Genomic DNA, 26,955 nt, shown 5'->3' with positions numbered 1-26,955 from the left:
TTCTGACGCCAGTGGAACGAATCTCGGCTTTTTTCTACTTTGAGAAGTTGATCTGATCGTGTTGTCGTCGTATTGGCTACCGTCTCTTACACATGATGCTACCTTGACCTTGGCATATTTTCAGCTTTGGGTCAATGCCACGATTGATTGATTAGATGAATGTGATTAGATCAAAGCCGGGCATTATCGTAACCCCACCCATCCTTCAACCAGGAGACACTCGCCGGTTTCGGCACTTTCTGCATTTCGCATCGAGGTTCCTTTTGTTGGGGACACTGTTTCGACTTGCACTATTTTCGTCTCAAATTCTCAACATGTGTGGAACAGTGCGCAGGCTTGCTGGGAAGTAATTATACTGTGTGGGGACGATTGCTGCCCCTTTAGAAAGCCCCGCGTCCATGAGGGCGATCTCCTAATTGATCTCCTAATTGATAACTGATCTCGTATCCAAACGAATTTGTCCGCTGCTACCATGGACATTGATTGTTTAGCCAAAAACAGGGCGGACCACCGGTTCGCCGTCTGGCTTAAGTTACTCGTCGAAAACAACCCTGTGCACTATGCAGGCTATCTCGCAGTACACCACTGCAGACAATCAGCACCGACCGGGAAGCTGCTCGGCAATGGCGCCTTCAATGTCTGTTACCTAATCAATCTCGAGAATGGTGATCGTGTGGTCGTTCGATTTACCGCCATCGGAAGAGTTCTTGCCCGCCGCGAGAAAGTCGAGGACGAGGTCGTGGTCATGCGCTACTTGGCAGCTCACAGCCCAATCCGAGTGCCCAAGGTATTTGGTCATGGAACAAGCGAATATGGGCCGTATGTTGTCATGGAGTATATTGCAGGCAATTTGATGAGTGACTATCTTCGTGATCCTGCTCAAGACCAAATTTCGTTGCGGCCCGGCCTGCATCCTAGAGTGCTCCAAAGGGCTTATGTTGGCATGGCGGACATTCTGCTGGAACTATCGAAGCTTGAGTTCCCATTGATTGGTGCCCTTGGGCAGAATACTGATGGTTCTTTCGTGGTACAAAAGCGGCCCGTCACATTCAACATGAATCGAATTTCGCAGTTCTCCAACATCCCTCTCTCTGTTTTCAAGCATTCGACGTTTGAGAGTGCCGGCGACTACTTTGAAGAATTGGCCCGCCACCATATGGAGCAACTTGAACATCAGAAGAATGATGCAATCGTGGACGAGGCCGATTGCCGAAAGAAATACGTCGCCCGAAGCCTGTTTCGCCGAGTGTCTCGAAAACTCTGCGATGAAGAATGTAAAGGGCCCTTCCGACTGTTTTGCGACGACCTGTCACCAAGGAATGTCATTGTTGACCCATCGAGGCTTGCAGTCGTGGGCGTTGTTGACTGGGAATTTACGTACGCTGCTCCTGCAGAGTTCACCTACGCCGCGCCTTGGTGGCTGCTGCTTGAGGCTCCTGAGTGTTGGGACCAAGATTTGAACGAGTTTCTGGTCCGCTACACACCAAAGTTTCAAGTTTTTATCCAGGCTCTAAAGGAATGCGAAACGGAAAAAATCCGAAAGGGTGCTTTGTCGGAATCTGGACGTCTTTCAACCATCATGGAGAATTCCGTTGAATCCGGGCTATTCTGGGTTTGCCTGGCTTCACGATATAGTGCCCTATTCGACGAGATCTATTGGACGTTTATTGATGCAAAATTCTTTGGCACATTTACCAATATCGAGCAGCGAATTAGTCTTTTGGACCCTGATGAAAAACTCAGAATGGAAAATCTGGTGCAGGAGAAAATGCTGCAAGTCAACGCGCCAGCGTTGGACGTGCACTACACAATCGATGAACTAGTGGAATTATGATTCTCACAGTGGTATGTTTCCTTAGACGCAGTCTGCAGTTGCCGGGATTGGATCGTTTCTATACCAATAAGGGCAAGATAAATAGACCTTTTACAGGGTTCAAATAAAGCGTGAACTTGTCATGATCCTTTCTTTTCTCATAGCATTCTCGTTACCCTCCTAACCCGGCGCGACTTGGTGTTGGCACTACTAGTCAACTAGGTAGGTACCAGGTACCTTGTACCTCGCGAGGTGTGATTCACAGAGAAGTAGAAGTACCTTCAACATGAGCTGCAACACACACACATACAGACTCTTGAAGACGGCTGCCTTGAGGCCTAGCGGCAGCCCTCAATCCACTTCACTCCCCCCTCAAATGAGTCATACGTCAATAAAGCTGGCGGCAGAATTTCCTCGCCCTTTTAGACTCACTCATTGTAGCGGGATCTACGACCTGGATAAAAAAGGGGCGGTACAGAGTACATGGCTGTCTGTCACTTCGTGTCACTTAGCGAACAAAAATTCCCGGCTAAAAGTGGGCACGGCTGTGGCTGGCGCTGGCGACATTGTGGCGTTTGGCGACGTGTTTTTGGCCAAGCTAAAACTCTAAGATGATGAATTACATAAAAACCATAAAATCATAGAGAGACTGCCGCTACACTCTCTAATCAATTCTCTACGCTTTTGCTTTAGCCATTTTGTTGTATACTATTTGGTCACTCTAAAATCCGTGCCTGCGTCTCTTGAGTGTTTCCCTCCGCGCCGCTAAGCCACCTAATAACCTGGGAGTGGTCAGGTCAAGAATTGCCACTGCCAATCAAACGTGCATCACATCACATAGCCATCTTTTCAAGGTAGAAAAAAACGTGGATATCGACGGGCGTGGCAACGAGGGGCTACTCCAATCAAAGGTAGGCACTCCTCGTAGGCAACCGTCGTGTGCAACGTTGAAGAGTACTTCAGGTAATTCATGCCAGTAAGGTGCAACGCGACAGAACCAGTCTACACTGGAGCGTGACCACGTCAGAATGCAGCCTTCGTGTAGGTGTTGTGTGTGACAGGCCGCCAGCCTGGATCTCGAGACATCAGGCAGACGTTCTTGGAGGAACAATGGTACTTGAAGGATGCCCGCTCCTGTTCTGAGCCCAGCATCTTCAAACCTTTATCCAACGTCATTTTGCAAGCTTTTCTCCCACGCGCTGTTCAGGTAAGGTTCATTGATCTGACAGAGTCCATCTATACAACCATTATACAACCGTACTAATATATGGCATGTGCGCGCATCAGTACTTCTACACTTTACCATGTCTGACCGACAGAGCGACGTTGCGCAGCGAGCCCGCGATAGCTTGGCGTCCATTCTGAGCTACTACATGAACCATGTTCCTGAATCTGAAACGCCCGACTTTGTGGAAAGAGCAACCTCCGGGATCATTAATATAGGGATGATACTCGAGGAAGTTCCTTCGCCAAAGCCCCCAACCGCAGAGCAGCTGTACCTGAAGGATGTCATTGGAAATGAGGAAGCGATCCTGAACCTGTCTGCTGAGGAGAAGCAGCTGATGTTGCAGGCCGCCGCCGCTAGCATATAGGTTAGAAAGGATTATTATTATTATTATTATTACTAATTAACGCCAGTAGGAATCCCTAAAAAGGGTAAATAGCGCCTATAGGGACCTTAAAACTAAACCTAAATTTTATAAATAATTCTAATTAAAATCTATCTAATAGGCCTCTATAAGGCTCTTACTAGTTTATTATAGGGTTAATAATAAAAGGCTACTTAGAGGCTAGTAACCTAGGTAGGGGAGGATATAAGAAGGAGTATAAGTATAGCTATCTTAGGTAAATCTTACTAAAAAATAAGGTCTTCTAGGCTAGCTATATAAACTTAGGCTAACTAGTACCTATAGTATTATTAATATACTAGTACTAGCTAAACTATAAAGGTACTATCCTTCCCTATATCTTTTTATAAAAGAAGATATACCTTAGTAACTTTCTTTTATTATAGCTATATATAAGTATTATATTAAGGTAATAGAATTACTTATAGTATAGTATAAAGTCCCTATAGCTAGTCTTAGCTATAAGGAGATAGTAAAGCTCTAGGTAGATTAGTACTTTAAGCTTTAGGTTAGGGTAGTCTTTTATTAGAAATTATAAAGGCTAGTACTTATTATATTAGTTATTATTCTACTAGGCCTTAAGCCTTTTAATAGTATTATTAGTAAGGATTCTTTTTATATAACTTTATATTAAAGTCTAGTTAACTAGGGGCCTTATAGCTAAGCCTTCTTTTATAAGATAGTCTATAAGCTTATTATCTAGTATTCTTTAATACCTTAGTACCTAGTAAATACTAACTTAAGTATTAGAAGACTAAGCTAAAACCTAGAATTCTATAATTAAGCTATAGGAGGAGGTAAAAATACCCCCCCTTAGGCTTAATATTACTACTATATTATTAAGGTAGATTATAATCTTATTAATTTATAGTATAAAGTATTATATAGCTATTTAAAGTCTATACCTTACTCCTTTAACTTCTATATTAAAGACCTTACTAAGGGGTATTAGTCTTTTACCCTAGTAAATATAGTTAGTTACCTTTTAAAAGAGGGTATAGCCTATTCTTACTTTACTATTCTTTACTATTAAGCTATCTAAGAAGATAGTAAAATAGTAATTTATCCTTATTTTAAGCTATTATTAAAAATACTTAGTCTTAATAGCTTTATTTAGGTATAATTCCTTTAGAAGGTATACTAGGGGTTATAATAGTAGTCTTTTAAATATAGGTATACTTTTATATATAGTAACTACTAATATTAACTATTATTATTATCTTAGGCTAGTTACCCTATTCTTTATCTTAAACCCTTTAATTTTATAAACTAATAGGTACTTTTTATTAAGTAACCTTAGGTATAGTCTATAGTAATCTTTTACCTTATTAAGAAGGAGGTATACTAAAAGGGTGCTTAACTCTTATTATAAGGTAGTAACTAGTATAGTTTTTTAGGCTAAGATATATCCCTTTATTACTAGAGTTATATACTTCTATATTTTATTTAGCTACTTAAGGAGTCCTATATAGACTTACTTATAGGTCTTATCTTAGTTTTTCTTATATAATAGCTTTAAGCTACTAGTATACTATAGTTCCGCCCTAAAGAGGAGCTTTAGGATTACTATTATATAGATAGCCTACCTTATAAAGATAAGTAGGATACCTTAAAGCACTTAGCTAAGCCTATAGATATATCTTATAAGTATCTTAGCCTTCTTAGTCTATTCTTTAATATATATTTTAAAGAATAAAGAGGTATCTAGGTATACCTTAAGCTATTTTATTTCTCTCTTTATAGGTACTATATATTTACTATAGTAAAAGGTATTTATATATTCTTCCCTTTTTATAAGAAGAGAATAGCTTCTATCTTATAAGGGTCTAGGGTTACTCTACTATCCTTAGCTACCTTAATTACCTTATTAAGTTTCTCTTAAGCTTAAGCTATAAGATCTTATTAGTTCTATCCTATAGTAAAGACTTCTTTATTATCTATATACCTATAGTAATAGGCTTTTATATATAGGTATTCTATACTAAGGAGGAAGAGAATTAGTAAAATTAAAGAGCCTTATAAAAGACTATAGACTAGCTTTACTATACTTCCTTAGTAGTTATTAATATAGACTTATACCTTCCTACCTATAAGGAAGGAGCCTATTTAAGAGATAATATTAGCTACCTATCTTTACTATTAAAGTATAAGTAGTAGCTAGTAAAGCTAGACTATATTAAAGGCCTCTTATATATTAAATATAAAGAAGATTATATTCTTTTTACTTATTAAAGCTAGTTTAATATTATAAATTAGTACCCTTACTATATCTATTAAGGATTACTTTAGTAGGGCTCCTATAAGTACTAGAGGGAGAATATTATATTAGAGGTATACCTAGGCTATTTACCTTACTAGTAGCTATTTAATACCTTTACCTAGGTATAATAGAAGTAATATTAGTTACTACCTTTTAACTAGTTAGTTATCTTTATCTAGTTTTAAGATTATTACTATATCTACTTATTAGAAGATTAATAGATAATAGCCTATTATTAAGTAGCTATAAAAGAGTTTAGTAATTAGTTCTTATAGGACTAGCTATATAGCTTAGAGTATCTTAACTATAATCCTATCTACCCCTAATAAGGTATTACCTATTAAGATTAGGGTATTCTAAATCTCTTTAATTAGTATTTCTTCTTTCTATAGGATTAATTATTTTATATATATTAGTATATTTTCTAGTATATCTTCTTCTTATAACCTCCTTTCTAGTAGGGCTTTCTAGAGGCACTCTACCTATTCCTTTAACTTAAAGTATATTACTTTTTTATACTTTATTAGGGGTAATTAGAACTATAATATTATCTTATACTAGTTTATTACCCTATAAAGAGCCTTATTATCCTTAATACTTTTAACTAGCTTCCTATTAAATAATACTTTTACTTATCTTATAGTTTACTAGAACTCTTTCTTTAACCTTTCTACTATTAATATAGCCTTCTATATCTCCTTAGCTATCTACTAGTAGGAGTTTTAATATTCCTTATTCTACTATAAGGATCCTTTTTATTCTTTCTTTAAGAGGGTCCTATATACCTTTAGAGCTAAGTCTAGCGCTTTTACTAGGTTATTTACTAGTACTTTAAGACCTATTACTATCTTATAGTTATTATCCTATAGTATTTATATATTATCTTTAAGATATTTAATAAATTTTAGTACTTATTTATCTTATAGGTAAGGCCTACTATCTAGCTTTTTTAAGGGGGTAATATTTAGAATTACTATTATAAGTATTAAATAGTCTAATAAGGTATAAAGTTAGAAAGGAATACTTATATATACTAGGGGGATATTTAATATTACAGCCATGGTTTTCTGGTGTCCTGGTGTCCGGGAGCAGGGGTATTACGACGGTGAGGCGTGCGAACCGTGTGTGTGGGGCCCCTGCGCGGACCGACCCGTGAGGGCGTCATTACAGATATATGGAAATATGTCATAGACATGGCGGCTGTGGCTTTTGTTTTAGCTAGGGTGCGGGACCCTATCTGCAATATTAAAAAAGCTCGCTATGGTGTCCGCTGCCTGGCAGCCTGATTTCTCTTTTCCTAGGACGATAAAAGGGGGTGGTAGTGCCCCTTTTCTCCCGTAGTTATTAGGACACTTTCTGCACGATGTATTACTGTTAACCGTACCGACGTTCTGGCACTTCCTACTACCGCTGCCCTTACTCCTGTTATTCTTAATACCCTCGATCTGGATACGCCTTGCGTATACCCACTATCCGCTTTACTAGTGGCTACTGCCGCTATTACTACTAGCCGACATGCCTTACGGGTACTATGGTGGCTATCGCTGCCTGCTTGCTCCTGGGCGAGGCTATAACTGTTTTACGGTAGGTGTGGCATAGGCTGCACAACTAAAGAGGCATTTTGCGTGCCGTGCCGAGTCCGACTCGTATTACATGCGTGCTGGACATGATAATATGGGATTATTGCTCCTAGGGACGGAGATCTGTCGCCCTAAGGCCCATGCCGCGGGTATTACTAAGGTGTTTATACGGGTGCTTAAGTTGGAGTTTAATATATGCGTCTTGCGCACCTATGCTATGCGGATTCTTTATCTAAAGCTAAAGAGCCTTATAGTAAACTTATTTACTATCTAGAAGTTAGGTGTATTTACACTAGCTACCCCTATAGTAACTATGTTGAACCTAAAGCCTATTGCCCCTACATAGTTTAGTCTAGTTAGTAATACTTCTATAATTACGGGTTCCCTAGTAGGGACTAAGTTTAATATCTTTAATCCTAATAATATACAGCCTCTATTCTACTAGTCTATTATGAAGAGTTGGGTACTACTTAACTAGATGCACACCTTTAATGCGTTATAGAAGCTGCGCTTTAAGAAGGTTTCTACTTTTATAGCCCTTAGTTAGAAGGTGTTCTATTTTAGTGGGTTGTCTAGTGGTATCTGTAAGTACGGCAAGGACGATACACGTCTAGATTGTGTGTTTATGGTTATTTTCCACGTCCCTACGTTTTCGCTTAAGCGTGAGATGCATACATCTATAGAAGCACTATATCCACTATAGAATGCTATATAGGGCATTGAGATAGGGAAGGGTCGGACACCTCTGCCTACTGAACGGCTAGTGGAGGGTTCTACAGGGGAGGAGGAGGAGACTAAGCCTTAGGAGTCACGGTTATTACCTATACTTAAAGTTTATAGGCTTTATACTACTATATTTTAGAGAAAGAAGCGTCCTAGTAGTTAGCTAGAAGCTAATATTATTATCTATCTTATCTAGCTCTAACTAATCTAGCTTTAGCTAATCTATATTATCCTCCTATACCCCTTCTATATATAGTGGTGCCTATAGGTCTATAAACACATAGTTACTATCTATCTACTTATAGTTAATACCTATATAGCTATAAGGGTCCTTATTAGATAGATATATATAGGGCTTACCCTAAGTAGCGAAGTTAGTCTTCTTTATATACTTATCTATTATAGAGAAGTTATTCTAGCACCTAAGTATTTACTTATAATGCTTTTACATATCCTTCTTAGAGAGAGGGATATTATTAATAACGATATAGTCCTTATTACTATTAAGTAGTAATGCGTTCTAGTAGCTACTTATATAGCAGTGGGTACTAAGCTAACGGGCCTACACGGTCTTGTAGAGCCATGTCTTGCTGAAGATATAAAGGGACTTAGGACGCGCTAGGCATGGGGACGCGTAGAGGTTTTCCAATAGCCAGCTCTTAATTTCCTAGGGTAGGACCTAGGCTCTACCTATTAAAACGGGTGGCATGTAGACCGGCATAGGCGGCTGGAATATGTTATCCGTATAGGCCCGGATGTTCCCGTAGTAGAGAATTAGATCACGTGGCGCCTTGCTGCTAAGACGCGAGAAGAAGCCAGACCTGTCCTTAAGGGCCACTACATCCTTCCACATTGTGGACTTGGCCTCCTACTAGAGAGCCTTAGGCTCCTACATATCGCTGCTAATGTGCTTCACACTACGCTTGTTAAGATACTGCTAGACGGTAAGATGGCTCTTTGTTTTTTAAATGTTGGGGTGATATTGACCGATATTGAAGAACTTGGTGTTCTTAATGTTGCGCTTCTGCGGCCACTTGCCGATCACGTAGAAGTGCGGCGTCCCGTCCTTATGCTCCTCTTACACTGCGTAAAAGTGCTTAAAGCTGAAGGATTCGATGCCGTTAAGGAAATCCTGCATAGGTAGGAAGCATTTAGGGTACGTAAGGAATACCGACTTTGCTGCTAGCCGAAACTAACGTCCTATAGACTCTATAGGCGTTAACGGTATGTCGTTGTTATCGTTAGAGGTCCCTGAGATCACTAGGCTTAGTGCTTCTTTAAAGATATCCTTAAGCTGCCTAGCCGGCGGCGGCTAATGGTCTTGCGACTAGTCACGGTCTTGCGACTAGTCACATGATGGCATTATATAAGGAGTTATCGATAGCTAGTCTGGCTGCGCGGAGGAGATGTTGTTAAACATTTGCGTGGGGTCCATAGTGGTCATTGTGAAAGAAAGAGAAGGGATGAAGGACATGATGGGACACTCTAATGTTGGTGTCCTGGCCGTCTTATATGTCAACCGTTGCCGCCGGTGTGACCCTATCCGAAATCAGGCTGCTAGGCAGCGGACACTATGGCGAGCTTTTTTAATATTACTAAGTCTAGGATATTACTAGCTTTATATATTAAGGTACTATTTAAATTTAATACTTATAAGTTCTAATTAAAGAACTAGTTTACTAAGTTAGCTACCTTAGTACTAGTAGTAGTACTAGGCTACTATTTATAGTAGTATATATTAAAGTCTCCTATAACTAAAGTTCTTTTTAGTATATTTTACTAATATAGTGCTTTTATAATATAGAGTTTATTATTATCTTAATATATATTAAGGAAGTAATACCTTATAACTATTACTTTTACTATATCCTAGTATAGGGTACTATAAAGGTACTAGACTACTAGTTATTAAAGTAATTTTAAAATATAGGTAAGTATATATAGTTATATATTAACTCCTTTTTCTACTAACTATTACTATATAGGTATAATATAAGTATAGTCCCTATATATTATAGTCTTATATTTCTTTAAAAACTATAGCTTTTATAAGAATACTATATTAGCTTTTATTTCTTTAATAAGGGCTAGTATATAGTTATATATACTATTAGCTTTAGTAATATTAGCTTAAAATATAATTAGTTATCCTATTATTTAGAAGATTTTAAGGCTTTTTCTATAGCTAACTAACTATATCTACTCTTTTAAGTAGTTATAGGTATAGGGGATTTAGTTTTAGTAAAGGATAATATTATCTTAATATTAAAAAAGAGGCCTCCTTTATTTATAGGGATAATTACTACTATTTATATTATCTAGTCTATTCCCTATTTATTTATAGCTACTTTTATTATAGGCTCTCTAGGGGTAGTAGTATCTTTAGCTTATTTTAAAGGGTTACTACCTATATTATTATCTACTATACTAAAAGGTATAGGTACTATTAGTTAGGTAAGAAGGGAGGGATTAGGTTATTATTAAGTAAGTTAGCTTTAGATTATATTCCTTAAGAGTATAGCCTTAAATATAGTAGTTCCTTTTCTATATAAGGTCTTAAGTTATAGCTTAGTAGGCTTATTAAGGTTACTACTCTTATTAATTTTAGGTTTTATAGGGTAGTTCTTATTATCTACTAGGTATAGTTTATAGTAGTTAGTATATTATAAGGAGGTATTATATTACTAGGTTTTATATCTAGCTTTACTATAGTTATAGTAAAGTTATTAGGCTAGATAAATATATAGGTTATACTATTATTAGTATATTTTATAAAGGTAAATCTTAATAAGTAGTTTTATTAGCCTTACTAGCTTACTATTAAAGACTTAGAAGGGTAATACCTTTAAGGCGAATTTAATAATAATTATCTAATAGTCCTACCCCTTTATAATATAGGTAACTTAGTACTACTTTAAGGTAGTTCCTATAGTAGTCTTAATAGTATCCTTAATAAGGAGGGAAGTATTAATAAGGGTACTAATCTAGTCTATAATAACTTATAAGACTAACTTAAGTATATAAGTAGTTTAAGATTTAGATTTTTTAATATAAGTTATATTAAGTAGTTAAGATAACTAAAGGTTATAATTAAATATAGCTATATTAACTTATTAGTTTCTAGGGGTAATAGTAATACTAGAAGGTATTTAAGAAATCTAGTTAATATCTTTAGTCTTAATCTAATATACTTTTATAATTTTTTAATAAATATAGTAGAGGTTAATTAATTATATTTTAGCTCCCCTTAGGATCTTAATAAGAATTTATTTATTTAGCTAATAAGGTCCTTAAAGTCTACTTTATAAACTAGTTTATCCCTTTCTAGTAATTAGAAGATCTCTTTATAGGTTTTAAGGTTTAGCTAGCTATTAGTATTATTATTACTATTTAAGGCTATAGCTAGTACTAGTACTAAGTAATTCTAAGGTTCCTTTAGTAGTTATATCTCTATAAGATATTAGGGGATTTAAGGTTCTAACTATACCTAGAGTAGGTATAGGTTTATTATATTTTCTAGAGTTAATAACCTTTTTAATAGCTATACTAATAATATCTTAGTATCTTTATATTACTTTAAAGTCTTTTAGCTTATTAAACTAGCTTAGAGATATATTTAAGGTAATAGCTAGAACCTTTCTTATTTTATAAAGAGATTAGTATATATAAAAAGCCTAGTTAAAGGTAGCCTTTATTAGTATAGTAAAGTAGGTAGTAGGGTTAATAAAGATAAGCTTTAGTATAGGTTAGTAGTTATTATTATTATTTTAAACTCTATATCCTTAGGGGTTATCTCTAGATTATACCCTTTTATTAGAGGTTAAACTATAGTCTTTCTAAAGGGCTATAAGGTCTCCTTAGCTTAGCTAGAGGGTTAAATATTTAGTTATTTAGGAGGGGATAGGCTTTATTAGCCTTAGGGCTAGTGGCAAGCCTATAGTATTAGCCTGTATAGCTAATTAGCTATATAGGAAAAGGGGGGTTTTTAGTGTTTATTAGTTGTAAGGTAATATCTTGCGTGGGGCACTAATAGCCCCATAAATAAAGAATTTAATAGAGGAGAGAGTTGTGGGTTAGAAAGGACAACAAGGCAGCGAAGGATAACGTGGCCAAAAAGTAATCCAGGCCTTGCTGTCCTGTGTATCTAGCCACACTTCCAACAGTTATAAGCTACCGTTCTTCACGAAATTACCTGCGGTTAGGGATTATTCTGCCCGGTGACGCTATTGCTGGTCTCGCTAGTTTGTTGAGCGAAAGACGTTGGGAGTGACACGGACTGGGTCGCGGATCACAGATTCGAGCATGATATAAGCTCTGGGCTCAGTTAGCTAGATAGAATCTACACATCCTTCACCTCGCAGTTTTGAATCTATCATACCTCCTGCTGCTATCTCCACACGTTTAAAAAATTCTGCGTTTGCGCTGCTGGGAGTTCACTCACCCCCTTCACGGATGGTCAAATACCCATCGCCAATGCAATGTACTGACAGCTTGGGTTGGTCAATGACCGTCCGTTGCTCATCACGGCTACGCGTTTTCGAGTGTCAGTGAATTCCCTGGTCAGCATACTGTATGCAGTGCGAGCCAAACGGCGCCGCGCGAATGGGCAGCCCTCGTTGCACAAGCGAGTGACATATTCGGGGCCGCTGAGGGAGAGGCTGAGATACACGGGCGCTTCGCAGCGTATGCCTCGAAATAGACACGCCGAGCTGCGCACCAAGCTTCACAACGGCAGGACCTTGCAAATTACACGGGCGCTAAAACAATGTATATAGGCTCTGTTGTAACCGCCACGTTAACGAAGCCCGTTTACTTTATTTCCTTCTCTTTTTAACCAATTTTGTTGACTTGCACATACACTGAAATATGAACTACTAGCCATGGACGGAAAGACGCCGCAACATGCGGTCGACATGTTCTGGAAGAGCTTCCACACCAAAGCGCCTGGTAAAGGTAAGCTGATATAGCCGTGCTAAATCCGGGGTTGCCAACAGGAATGTGGACACGCAAGACTGATTCGAGATAGCAACCGCCGTGATCCCGAACCGGAAACGAAGGAGGGGCAAAAAGGCCGCCGAAGCACCGGCGCCGACCGGCACGCAGAGCGCCGAAGCCTCGTACGAGGCGGCCGCCGCCACCTGCCGGGCCAAGGTGGCCAAGATTGTGCAGGACTGCCGGCGCGTGAACCGCAAGTACCGCGATCCGCACTTCAACATTGAGTTTGACCTCAAGCTGAACCAGCGCGAGTGCCTCGAGTCGCTGTCCAACGCGGTGCCGCCGGAGGACGAGAGCGAGCCGGCACCGCCCGCGCCGGGCGCGCAGTTTCTGCCGCGCAGCGCCAAGCGCGTGACCGAAATCTTCACGCGCCCGCAGTTTTATATCAACGGCCCGACTGCCAATGACGTCAAGCAGGGCAACGACGGCGACTGCTGGCTCATGGCCGCCCTGTCGGCGCTGAGCTTCAAGGAGGGCCTGATTGAGCGGCTGTGCGTGGCGCACGACCAAGACGTCGGCGTGTACGGCTTCGTCTTTTACCGCGACGGCGAGTGGATCTCGGAGATTGTGGATGACTTTGTGAGTATTGCTTTGCGCAATTCGGGGGTGATGAATGAGGTGGACGCGGGCTGGCTGTAACTGACGCGAGACCCGGCAGCTGTACCTCACCAAGGCCGACTACGACGATCAGCAAAAGGATCGCATCGCGTTTGACGAGCTGGACTATAGGAACCCGCAGGAGGCATACAAGCGCATCTTTCAGTCGAATAGCAACTCGCTGTACTTTGCTCAGTGCGAGCACCCGCAGGAGACGTGGCTGCCGCTGCTGGAAAAGTGCTATGCAAAGGCGCACGGCGATTATGCCGCCCTCGAGGGCGGGCTGAGCGGCGAAGGCATCGAGGACCTCACCGGCGGTGTTGCATCCGAGTTCTTTGCCACTGATATCCTCGACAAGGTAACGCCCCCCATCCTCCTACGCACTGTGGCAGTCTAACACTGTGCAGGACGAGTTCTGGAAGCAACTGCTGCTGGCGAACAAGGAGTTTCTGTTCGGCTGCAGCACCGGCATTTTCGGCAGCGGATTTGGCAGCCAGAAAGGCATCATCGAGGGCCACGCCTACTCTGTGCAGCGCGTCGTCGAGATGGACGGGAAGCGCCTCGTGATGCTGCGCAACCCGTGGGGCAAGGGCGAGTGGAAGGGTGCCTGGGCAGACGGCTCCAAGGAATGGACGCCCGAGTGGATGAAGAAGCTGGGCCACAAGTTTGGCGAGGACGGCGAGTTCTGGATCTGCTACGCGGACCTGCTGCGGCACTACCAGTGCTTTGAGCGGGTGCGGCTGTTCGGCGCCGCGTGGAACGTGTCGCAGATCTGGACGACGCTGCACGTGCCGTGGGTGCAGGAGTACAACGAGACGTACTTTTGCTTCTCCACGACGCACGCGGGGCCCGTCGTCATTGTCGTGTCGCAGCTGGACGAGCGCTACTTCCGCGGCCTCGAGGGCCAGTACTCGTTCCAGCTGTCGTTTCGCGTGCACCGGGCCGGCCACGCGGGGTACATTGTGCGCAGCGAGACGGCGCACCGCATGCGGCGCTCGGCCAATGTCGAGCTGGACCCGCTCGAGGCCGGCGCGTACGAGGTGTACGTCAAGATCAAGGCGTGGCGCGACGACGACGTGCTGCCCGTGCAGGCCACCATCCGCCGCTGGGCCAAGACGAAGCGCGACAAGGTCAGCCGCATCGGCAGGGCGTACGACCTCGCCCACAGCCGCGGCCAGACGGTCGAGACAGAGCAGGAAAAGGCGGCAAGGGAGGGGTATGAGAAGAGAAGGAGGGAGAAGAAGCGCGCGGCGGTTAAGAGCGAGCTGCGCAAGAAGCTCGGTGATGAGTATTATCAGAAGAAAAAGGACTTTGAGAGGAGTCGTGCCCGAGCGGCTAAGAAGAAGGAGAGGCGGAGGGTGCAGAGGGAGGAAAAGACTAGGGTGAGAAAGGAGAGAAGGGCGGCGGCGAAAGAAGTGGCCAAGGAGGTGCCGGAAATGAGGGCAGAGGCTGAACAGAGTCCATCGCAGGACGACACTTTTGAACTGAGCGGCGTCAAGGGGACAGCGGACAAGGACGAAGCTGAACAGGTGGGGGATGAACTGAGGACGCAAGATACAAAAGACGAGGTAGTAAGAGAGTCCAAGGAGCAGGCCAAGAAGGAAACCAAGGACGCGACCCAGGAGCCAAACAATAACAGTCCAGAAAGCAAGGAGGATGAAGACTCGGGCTCCTCAGACTCGAACTCGTCAGACTCAGACTCATCAGACTCTGACACCGACAGCCTCGCCTCCTTCAGCGACTACTCCGACAGGGAGCTAGATCTGCGCGTCGACGCGCTGGCCCGCGCCGACCCGGCGCTGCTCGCCAGCTCCGACTCAGACTCGGACAGCGACTCGGACAACGGGCTGCTGGCCAAGGACCCGTGGAACGCCGTGGCCGTGGTCGGGCTGCGCGTGTACCACCAGACGGCGACGGTCACGCTCGGCGTCGTGCGGCCGAACCCGTACGCCGCCGACGACGACTCGGATGCGGAGGATGACAAGGCGAGGGTGCGCGTCCTGGATGTGGATGACTCGGCCGTGGACGCGAGCCTGCCTGGCGGGGATGTAAGGGAGAAAAAGGACGTGATTATGGGGGTGAAGAGGACGGCGGCGTAGAGAGGATGGGAGCGGACTTGGTGTTGTTTTGAGCATGTAGTATTCACTTGTCTTTCAATAGGCTGTCGTCTCATTTCACCGGGCCGTGTTTGTTCTTTACTATTGTCAACCATTCAAAGTGATGTGCAACATATATAGTCTGCTCTATGCTCCGTCAAACAGGCTGTCGCCTCACCACCGGACCATATTTGCTCTTTAATCGTCCACTATTCAAAGTGCCGCACAATATATACAATCCACTCTATGCCACGTTAAAACAACCCTGTCTATGCAATACTCCCAAAACGCCGTAGAGAACATGCCCAAGAAACAAAATCTTTGCGCACCATTCTTCGCATCCACCCCCCATTTCCCTCTAAGCATCGTAGCCGCCCTTGGAACCGAGAACACCGTCGCCGCCGCTGCTGCTGCGGCGTCTCTTGCCAATGACCTCGACAAACCACTCGGACAGGGTGAAGCCCCAGTGGCCGGCGACGAGCACGCCGCTGACAATGTTGATGAGCTTGAGGAGGAAGACGGGGAAGCTGTCGCGGGACTCGTGGACGGCGAGCAGGATGGGCTCAATGTCGTACTTGACAAAGATGCCGGGGACGGCCGAGTGCTCGTCAATCTCCTTGCTCTGCTCCGTGACGGCGTACTGGTTCGTCTGGATGGTGCTGCTACCGACGCTGTAGATGGTGGGGACGACGGAGAGGTAGTACTGGAACTTGTGGAAGTGGGCGGCGGCCAGGTTGACGGTGCGGTCGAGCGGGTTCACGAGGGACGGGTAAAAGGCGCCGTAGGAGAGCTCGGAGATGACGTGGGAAAAGTTGAATTCTGCAGTAGGTTAGTGGCGGTTCAACGCCGAGCGGCTGGGACTGTCTTGACGTACGGTTGTGGTCGAGGTGCTGGCCAAACTCCATGTAACCGTGTCCTCGGGCGGTGATGTGGAAATCGCCCTGGACCTTGTTGAGGTCGAGAGAGCCGTAGACGCGGCAACTATCGGCGGTGCCCCAGAAGCGCGGCGTCTTGCTCCATTTGGCGCGCTTCTTGCCGAGGGCGACAATGTCGTGGACGTGCTCCTCGCCAAAGCCCTCGTCGTTGTGCGCAAGGCTGGTCCAGCCCTCGCCCGTGTTGACGCGGCCGTTGGCGTCGTGGCCGAGCTTGTGGACGCCGGCCTGGTCGACCCAATGGGACCACATGGTGGGGTCGCGGTGCAGCATCGAGGCGGCGAGGATGCGGTCGCCCGAGGCGTCCTGGACGTTGATGTGGAGGTCGTTGCAGAGCATGTGCACGACGATGTCGAGGTTGATCTGCATGTCGTGCGAGATGCCCTTTTCGACGGCAAAGTTGTGCGTCTCGGAGCCGCGCCACCAGCGGCCGACCTCGGAGCCCATGAGGACGAGGGAGATGAAGACGATGACGACGGTCCATTTGCCGCCGCCGGCGGTTCGGGTGACGTATTCGGGCTTGGATTTGGCTGTGCGCGCACATGTGTGTGTTAGCAAATGAGCAAATGATGGGTGTTTGTGTGTGGTGCAGTGGCAAGGCAAGGGGCCTCGTACGAAAGGCGTCAAAGGCGCTGACGACGCTACCCTTGGCGCCGAAGCTGTCCTCGTCGAGGCCATGTTTTTCGAAGCCGTTCATGGTGGGCGAATGCTGGCTCTGCAGGCCAGAGGGTGCCGTGGCTGTCGGAGGTTGATGTGGAAGGGATCTGGCGCGATTGGACAAGGAGACACGTGGCGGGCTACCTCATAACCAATGCGCAAGTACTGGTCCAGCAAAGAGATGACGGCGATGATCTCGATTGTGTTAGTCGCGGCCAATCGAAGGGCTCGCTGGGGTTGAAGCAGACGAGATGCGAAAGCGCAGTGTGGAATGAAGCCCACGATGCCAGATCGGTCGAGGCTCAGCCGTGCTAGAGGACACCTTGAACTTGACAAGGGAGTTGTTCCAGTTTGGGCGGTCCCTGGGTGCTAGCCGGATTGGGCCAAGCGCGGCGGTAGGTACCGGCTGGTGCGAATATGGTGCGTTGGTACCTGGCGGAGTGGGCCACGAGTTTTGTGCAGCCTTCAAGTACAAATGACATGGGGAAAGACGTACAAGTGGGTTAGTGCTCTGTAAGCCTCTCCTGTCAGGCACTGTACCTACCTACCTCAGAATCGCACAGTTCACTTTCTACAGAGGCGCACAGTTCACTTTTTGTCCATGAAAAGTTTCAACTTGATCTGGACGGTCATGGTCGGTCAACCTTCTTTCCAATGGAGAATCATTTTGCAAGGCTGAGCTGGCGTTTTGACAGCCCGGCAGGCAGCTGAAAGGCGCCCGTGCCTTGGTGCCCGACTACGGTGTGGGCTTGGCTTCCTGTAGCTAACCGGAGTGGCGTCGCAGGCTGTGTCTTTCTTGACTTGCTACGTGTACATCAAACCCATGGCAAAGGTTTCCGGGGTAGAAGCGAAGACGCCCAACGTGTTGGTGATTTATTTTCTTCGGGACTGGCCAGTAGTTAGCGCTCCTCTGATAGTACCAGTACTGGCGCTGGCGGTTCGCTATAGCCCGGTGCCACTGCGGGTTAGCGGAGCGTACCGTTGGCTGCTCGCTCCGACGTCATTCAAGGTCCAGGCAGCTGGCGCCTGTATGGCTTGCGCGCGGCACGGTCAGGAACCTGCACGCTTCGCCTAGCAAGGACATCAGGAAATTTTTTTTTTTTAAAGCGCATGCCTTGTTTATTGGCGCCGAGTCCTCTGTCTGTTCTTTGTACGAACCGGCAATACCGCCGCGCGGTGGGGAGATGTGGTTCCGCTTCGGCCCGCCAAGAGGCAAGAGAAGAGGGGTGAGGGGCAAAGGGGGCAATGGCTTGCAATGGCAACAAAGACAAAAGTCAAAACTGCATCTGCACCGCCATTACTGGGACGCTAAACAACAAACTGCCCGGATGTCCCCCCGCGCACTCACTGCATGACGCACATCAACGGGAAGCCCTACAACCGACGCAACCGGTCGACTGTCGAAGAACCGACCATCCATCCATCCATCCAACCATCCAACCATCATGCCATCCACCCGCCCGCCTCGTGATCGACACAACACCCTCACCCTCAACCCTGCGTCGTGTCCTGGCGACTCGCCTTGGGCTGTCTGAGTGACTTGGGCCCCGCGGCAGTGGCTGTCTCGACTCTCGACGCAACGACACCACTTGACCACGCTATAAACCCTCACAAGTCCTGTTTCACCTCGTGCAGCACGCCGCCATCCTCAGCTCCTTGACTGCTCAGTTACCTACTTGCTACCTGGTTTGCTAGTCAACTACGGAAGTCTCTCTGTCTACGTCGGTACCTATCGGCCTAGACTACAAAATCCAGATCAGGCCCTCCATCCATCACCGTCCATCAGCCTCCATCGACTGCTCACCTGCTGCCTCTCGCAACAAATAGGAGCCCCGCGCCCACGCCGGCCGTGTCCACCCACCCATCCGCCGCTCCCCATCAACCCAGCCACTCTTTATTATCCCTGCGTCTCTCACTTTTTGCTTCCTCCATTCTCCTCCATTTCGTCATTCTTGTCACATACCGCAGCATACCTGGATTTTGCCACACACACACTCACAACTCCCACACTTGCCGACACCACATCCGTCACCTCACCTCACCCGCCACAGCCATGACCCGAATCTACCGTGATGACGACGACGATGACCGTACCGTCCGAGGCAGTACCACTATTACACGCTATAAAGTTGGCCCCTCCAAAAACGTCGACCGTTTCGAACGCATAGAAGTGGAAGACGATACCCGCTCACGCTACTCTTCTGGTCCCCGTCGAGTCTCCAACGAGTTTCTCGACCGTACCCGATCCAACGTTGACCCCACCGAGCGCAACCGCACCATGATGGAATCCGATCGTGAATGGGACCGACGCTCCCGCGCAGACGATATTCGCGTCGAGAGACGAGTCGAGGAATCCTTTGAAGACTCTCGTGGCCACGACGTAGAGCGCTACCGCAAAGAGACCGAGTACTACGCCGCTGAGCCAGCATCTCCTCCTGTCGTTGTCCGCCAGCATGTCCCTGAAGTCCAGAAGATTATTGTCCAAGATGCTTCTTCCTCATCTCAACCCTTCTATTACGACCGAGATCGCCCTGAACCCGGCCCCATAGTTGTCAGAGACCGCCCCATCGTTGTCAGAGATCGCGAAGTCGATCGCGAAGTCTACCGCCGTGGCCCCTATGATGATGGCTACTACTACAGACATGAACGCCGCGAGTTTGGACCCGGGCCCCTTGGTCCCTACCGCGGCGACCCCCGCGACCCCTACTACCGCAGGGACACATTTGCTCGTGATCGCGACTGGGCCATGGCTAGAACGGATGGACATCGCCGCGATGAGTACTACAGCGAGGATGAAGACTACTACGTCAACAGCGGCCGCCGTCACAAGTCCCGTTCTCGTCGTCACCGAAGCCGAAGCCGGTCTCGCACTCGCAGCAAGAGCTCTGACCATCACAAACTTCACCTTGCTGAAGGTGCTCTTGCTGGTGCCGGCGTCACTGCTCTGTTACAGAGCAAACGCGATGAGCATGGAGACCTTCCCGAGAACCGAGGCCGCAAGGTCCTTGCCGGTGCTGCCCTTGGCGCTCTCGGCACCGAGGCACTCAAGAGGGCCCACAGCGCCTATGAAGACCGCTGGGGCGATCGCGACGAGTCTCCCAATCATCACTCTAGAATCAAAACTGGCTTGGGTATCGCTGCCGTCGCTCTAGCTGCTGCCGGCGCTGCCAAGTACTTCCAGGCAAACAAAATCGAAAAGGAAGAGGCCCACCGCGGCCGTAGCCGCACGCGCGGGTACGCCTCCGATGGTTACTACGACTCGCGTTCTCGCTCTCGATCCAGCCGTCCCCATAGCCGGCGCAGAAGTGTGTCCAAATTCGCCAAGGCTGCCCTCGGCACTGCAGCTACCGCTGGTGTACTGCGACACTTGCACAACAGATCCAAGTCTCGTGGCGGTGACTCCCGCCAACGCAGCAAGTCACGTCTCCGCACCGGTGCTAAGATTGCTGGTGCGGCCGCGGCTGCTGGCGTTGCGAGCAAGCTCTACAAAAATCACCAAGAGAAGAAGGAACGCTCCCGCTCCCGATCCCGCGCACGGGGCGACGCGGAGGATGATCGCTCCTATCACCGGCGGGACAGAAGTCGCAGCAGGTCCATGGCCCGATCCCTCCATTCCGATGCTGGGGCTGATAGAGAGCTAGGCTTAGTTGAGTACGGCAACGGAGACCTGCCTCCCGCCCGACGCGGTTACGAATCCGATGGCGAGCGCCCCAGCAGGAGGCGCCGGAGTAGGCGACGCGAACGCGACAACTCGTCATCCGCCTCCGACGACGGACGCAAAAGAAGTCAAAGCCGACTTCGAAACATGGCGGCCGCCGGCGCATCCGCCTTTGGCATCAAGGAGTACAAGGACAGAAAGGATCGTGAGAAGCGTGAGCGCAAAACGAGAGAGCGACAGGACTCACAAGATGGTAAGTTTTATCGAGCCACTTATTGTGCTATTCTTTCTAATTCACAGCAGCATACGATGGGTATGATGAAGGCGACCGCCGGAATGACAACCGCGACCGTCGGAACGACCATCGTGACCGTCGGAATGACAGGAATGACAGGCCGTCTTCGCCGCCACATGCCTCTGGGGGGGCCTATTATCCACCGTATCCAACCACGCCGGCTGCTGGAGGGCCTGGCGACCACCAACCTTACGGTAATCCAGGCGCTGCTCAGTCGCGCGAATATCAACCATACGTGCCCCAGGATTACATGGGCTACGCCCCTCCACCACCACCTGGTCCACCTCCGGCCCCCATCCCTGGTCCGATGACGGGATACCCGCCGGAGCCGCCGCCCGGACCTCCGGAACCCCCTGGCCCGTTTCCAAGTGGTTCCCCTCCTGGCCCAACCGCCGGACCTGTCGGACCAGCACCACATGTGAGTAACCGTACCCAAAGTGCAGACAATGCAAGACCTAGTCCAGAGGGTGCGTTTGCCTCTGCTAAGCGTATCGACACGGACGAATATCCCAGTGCTGACGTTTAGTAGCCCTACTAAATACTTCGCCTTATCGTACTGGTTCAAGGAAGCCGCCAGCCGCTGCGAAATCGGTGTCTTTCATTCCCATGTCGCCCAAGAGCACACGGACGATGGAAATGCACAGACGTCAGCAGGAGCTGGCTGGCGATGGGGATATCTCCACTCACGAAGATGGCATTTCTGCAAATGATCCAGATAGAAGCGTCGCCCGCCAGCGTCCTTTATCAGACATTACGCATAATCGGCCCCGCAGTCGTGGACGTAGTCTCGACTCTGATTCTGACGAACAAGTAGAAGAGATACCTGCCAGATTTGACGACCAAGGATCGCCTCTAGATGGTCGCTCTGCCAGTCACAAACGCTGGCGTAGTCTTTCTGGTGAGTTTCAAAGTAAGCCGCAACGACCGGGCGACTGGGATGTGCAAGGAGCGTGGCATGTGGGCGGCACCAATCAGGAGGCTGTTGAGCGACTAGCACTTGGTGTGACGAATGCGCTTGAGGGCCGTGGAAGCTGGATGCAAGTTCTCGGAGAGGTACTGGGGAGCGGAGTGCTCGGTCCAAACCCCGGCGGCCAAGCACAACAGTTGCAACTGGAAGAGGGAAGGAACCAGGGCGATGAGGAGATGAGGAGGAGACGGAGATGAAGAGGAGACGGAGATGAAGAGATTGATGTACAGAATATGCATGACGAGTAATGACCTGATGACGGGTGGTTTAATATTTGGTAGTTTTGTTCACGCCAATTGTGCTGTGCTTTTTAAATTGATTTTTTTTTCATTATACCTAGTAGTGAGAAACGAGTCGGATAGACAAAAAAAAATGTACTGAAACCAACCCTTTCGTCGTTCAATAGTCGGTCACCGCGGGCATCGCGGGATGATTTTGGGCTCTCTAGTCTGCCCCTACTCCATATTTATATTTATGTTGTGATTTAAGTGGAGATCACAGTACACACAATTAGCTAGAGACCTACTTATAGTAGAAAGCTAGAAAGGGATAGTAGTATATAAATAAAGGAGTTAAGTTTAAAGAAATTAATCCTAATTACTAATAGAATTAGGTAATAAAAAGATATACTAAAGAAGTATAATTAGGCTAATTAGCTAAGCTAGAAAATAGGTATAAAAAAAGAGGAATTTCCCTTTTTAGTTAAAAAAGAATAAAGTAAAAATAACTATAAGTTTTAATATATATTATTCTTTAACTTTACTATATAAAATTACTTTTAGTTATAATTAGTTATTTAATATTTATATTAGCTTATTTATATAATTTATAAGAGTTATAAGTTTAAAAGGTAAATAATAAAAGATACTTTTTATTATTTAAAACTTCTATTTTACTTATAAATTTATTTAAAATATATAAAAATATTCTTAATCTCTTTTTCTTTTTTTTTTAATATATTAACTTAAAAAATAATAACTATTTTAGCCTATTCTAGTCTTAAGCTTAAGGAATTAAAATAATAATATAAGTAAAAACTTTACTTTAAAGCCTATATATTCTTAAAGTAAGTCTAAGGTTATATAGACTTAAACTAGCTTTACTTTAATAGTAATTTATACCTAAAGCCTTATAGGTTTACTTAGTTTTAATATAAAAATAAATACTTAAGTATTAACTATACTAACTTAAAAATTACTTATAAAAAGGTAATAGATTTTTAAAAAGAAATAATAACTATAATTAAAAAGAGGTAAGAAAATATTAGTCTAGTCTAGGTCTAGGTTAGTATTACTATAAACTTTAAGCTCTTTTTAAGAGCTTAAAGAATTACTAAAATAAAGGTAGTAGAATTAAAAGCTATTTATAATTAATATACTCTTAAGGATATTCTTAAAGAATTAAAGGTTATTATTACCTTAAATCCTAAAAAAGTAAGGTAAGAGGTAAGAAAAGAGTATAGGTAAATTATAACTATTAAAAAGATAATATTAAATAGACTAAGTTAAATCTAAATATAGGAAAAAGTATATTAAATAGTATTACTTTACTAAATTCCTAATATAGAAGGATTAATAGCTATTATTAATTTTTTAAATATAATTAAGAAGAAAATAATACCTAAATAGGCTATATTCTTAAAAAGGGATTTTATTAATATAGGTACTTTACTAAGAAATAATTTAATATTAAATTAAACCCTATAAACTATTATAAATATATTTAAAGAAAATATAGAGGAATTAAAGTATAAGAAGTTAACTAAGAATACTTTCCCTATATTAGATAATAAATAAAGGAAGAAATCTAAAAAGTAAGAATATAACTACCCTTATTAGAAGAAAGATTAAACTTACTTATAAAAGCTAGAGAAATACTATATTATCTAAAAGGTATACCTAGGTTCTTCTAAACTAGATATAACTATAAATAAATTCTAAGCTAAGAAAATTAAGGAAATTATAAATAAACCTAAATAGGCTACCTTTAAAGTATTTATAAGTAAAAGAAAGTAGCTATAAAAAGAATATAATATATATATTCTATTTAAAAGTACTCTTAAACCTATAAAGAATATATTCTCTACTATTTATAAAAACTACTACCTATACTATAAAAGTATACTTTTAGATAATTATAGCTTATACTATATTATAAATAATAAAAGCCTTCTTAAGCTAGATTCTTATAAGGAGTTATAAAATATCTTAGTTAGGACTAGAAATTACTAATCTACTATTATTAGTATAGAAATAAGAATTATAAAATATATCTTAACTACCCCTAATAAACTAAGAATTAACCTTTATCTAATAAATATCTATTATATTCTTAGCTTCTATATAAATTTAATCTTAGCTAGTATTTTAAAAGCTAAAACTAGGCTTTAGATTAATAGCTATAATAATACTCTAAAGGAAGGTATACTTAAGAATAATTACTATATAGCTTAACTATATAAGAAGGATAATATTCTATTCTTTAAATATAAACTAATTTAATAATTAGAGAAGCTAGTATCTTAAAAAATAGTCTTAAGTACTTTTAAATATAGTCTTAATTATATATTAAAAGGAATATCCCTCTTTAGAAAAGGGGATAGTTATTTATAGTATTTATAATTAGAATACCTTAAAAAAGAATTATTTAAGGCTTTAATCTAAGAATTAATTAGTAACTAAATTACTAGAATATAATATCTAGATTATAAAATATATAGTACTACTTTAATAAAAAATATTATTAATAAAGAAACTAGTAATATATTTACTATTTAACCTTTTAAGAGAATTAGGTAGGATTTATAAGAATACCCCTTAAGTTATAATAGAATAAGTTTTCTTTTTATAATATAAGATAAATATACTAATTTAATTTATTCTATTCTAACTACTTTTAAAAATACTAAAACCTTTTTCTTTATAATTAAGAACTTTATAATATAGATTAAAAGGCAATTTAATCTTAAGGTTCTTATTATAAGATATAATAATAAAAAGGCTATAATCTATTAAAATACTCCTATAAAGTATTAAAAATAAGTAAAGGAATTAAGAATTAAGATTAAAGCTATACTAGTATATATTTATAAGCTAAATAGGTTAAATAAGAGGTCTAGAAGGATAGTTATTAAGAAAATACTTATCTTAATAATATCTTTAAAACTACCTATAGCCTTATAGTTTAAAGTAGTAAAAATAGCTACCTTCTTACTTAGAAATAGCCTAAGGAAAGTATATAAATATAAATCACTATTATAAAAGATAAATTTATAGTTTAAAGAGAATAGATAAGGTACTAAGTATATAATTAGTAAAAGGATTAGTATAAAAGGATAGTATATATATAGATATTAAGTATACCCTCTTAATTAAGAATAAGAAAAAGGAGTTAATAAAAGAAACTTTAAAGTATACCTTAAAGAATATATTAGTTATTTAGTTAATTATATAGTATTAAACCTATACTAAATATAAATACCTTAACTTAACTATATTATTATAATAAAGAATATTAAATTTAATAAAAATATATTTTATTCTTTAGAAATAAAGAATAAAGATAGGATTACTAAGTTAGAACTAGAGAAGAAGATAAAGTCCTTAATAGAAATAAAAAGTTAAAATCTAACTATAGAATTTAGACTTAAATATTTTCTCTTAATAACTTTATAAGATACTATCCTTAACCTAAACCCTTAAAATAAGTTATAAGATTTAAATAAATCTAAATAAAGTAGTTATAAGATATAAAATACTATAATATCTAATAAATATACTATATAAACTTAAGAAGTAAACCTAAGTAATATTAGAACTTTAAAAAGTAATATACTATTTTTAATATTAGGGGTAGAAATTAAAAATAATAATAATATAGGGATAGTAATAGGTAATAAGATAAATAATATACTCTTACTTAAGGATATATTAGAACTATTTAAGAATATAAGCTAAAAAAAAGATATTAATAATTTAGCCTTAAGGATAAGAGAAAATAACTAAATATATATATATTTATTTAGCCCTTAAATAAGACTAGAATTATAAGATTTATATATAAAAGATACCTAGAAAATAAGAATTTAGCCTTTTATTACTTAAGATAAGGAGATAAATCTATACCTATTTAATAAGGATAAGCTAGTAACTTAGGAAAAGCCTATTAAAAAGGATTATAATCTATATTTATAGAATATAGTTATAAAAGACTTTAAATTATAACTAGAAATTTAGGAAGTAACTATAGAAAGCCTAATCTTTATTCTTAAAGAGACTATTTATAAAAGTAAAAGGATTAAAAGGAAGATTAAAGATAGCTAGGAGCTAGTATAGAAAAGGATAAAATTAGCCTTTATTATACTCTAATTACTAAAGACTATTACTAAAAAGAAGGAGTATATAGCTAATCCTTATTATACTAACCTAAAAAAATATAATAATAAAGAATTATAGATATTATTTATAATACTAAAATATATATTCTAAAATAGATAATTAAATAATAATTAGACTTAGAATATTAAAAAAGATAAGTAGCTATACTATACTAATAATTTACTACCCTTACCTTAAGGGTAGAATAAGATTAAAGGGTATACTTTTAAGACCTAATTTAGAAAAGTAGGTCTTAATAAAATATAGGCCCTTAATAAAATAAAGACTTAAACCTATATATATAAAAATATTAAAAAAGAATATACTTTACTTTTTAAATAGGTATTTATATATAAATTTAATACTAATAAAGTCCTA

At 42.3% G+C, this 26,955-nt stretch overlaps 4 protein-coding genes across 4 annotated transcripts; 3 read left to right on the top strand and 1 right to left on the bottom strand.

The window, feature by feature from the left end:
• Nucleotides 1–472: 472 nt before the first annotated feature.
• On the top strand, nucleotides 473–1,834 carry CCM_03684 (Protein kinase-like domain; the record flags this gene model as incomplete). The annotated part of the gene is made up of 1 exon (XM_006668833.1): nucleotides 473–1,834. One exon carries the CDS (start codon nucleotides 473–475, stop codon nucleotides 1,832–1,834), a length of 1,362 nt encoding a protein of 453 aa, XP_006668896.1.
• Nucleotides 1,835–12,884: 11,050 nt separating this feature from the next.
• Nucleotides 12,885–15,695, top strand: CCM_03683 (calpain-like protein; the record flags this gene model as incomplete). The annotated part of the gene is made up of 4 exons (XM_006668832.1): nucleotides 12,885–12,957; nucleotides 13,031–13,578; nucleotides 13,658–13,954; nucleotides 14,004–15,695. The coding sequence occupies 4 exons, from the start codon at nucleotides 12,885–12,887 to the stop codon at nucleotides 15,693–15,695; spliced, it is 2,610 nt and encodes an 869-aa protein (XP_006668895.1).
• A 355-nt stretch (nucleotides 15,696–16,050) lies between these two features.
• Nucleotides 16,051–17,321, bottom strand: CCM_03682 (COPII-coated vesicle protein (Erv41), putative; the record flags this gene model as incomplete). The annotated part of the gene is made up of 3 exons (XM_006668831.1): nucleotides 16,051–16,511; nucleotides 16,567–17,154; nucleotides 17,240–17,321. 3 exons carry the CDS (start codon nucleotides 17,319–17,321, stop codon nucleotides 16,051–16,053), a joined length of 1,131 nt encoding a protein of 376 aa, XP_006668894.1.
• Nucleotides 17,322–18,104: 783 nt separating this feature from the next.
• Nucleotides 18,105–22,398, top strand: CCM_03681 (uncharacterized protein; the record flags this gene model as incomplete). Its single annotated transcript, XM_006668830.1, has 5 exons — nucleotides 18,105–18,245; nucleotides 18,301–18,507; nucleotides 19,023–21,192; nucleotides 21,243–21,701; nucleotides 21,812–22,398. The coding sequence occupies 5 exons, from the start codon at nucleotides 18,105–18,107 to the stop codon at nucleotides 22,396–22,398; spliced, it is 3,564 nt and encodes a 1,187-aa protein (XP_006668893.1).
• Nucleotides 22,399–26,955: the final 4,557 nt, after the last annotated feature.

Source organism: Cordyceps militaris, assembly GCF_000225605.1.
Source record: "Cordyceps militaris CM01 unplaced genomic scaffold CCM_S00003, whole genome shotgun sequence".
NCBI lineage: Eukaryota > Fungi > Ascomycota > Sordariomycetes > Hypocreales > Cordycipitaceae > Cordyceps > Cordyceps militaris.
Note: the sequence above shows the minus strand (reverse complement) of the source record. Positions and strands in the feature narration are given on the sequence as shown.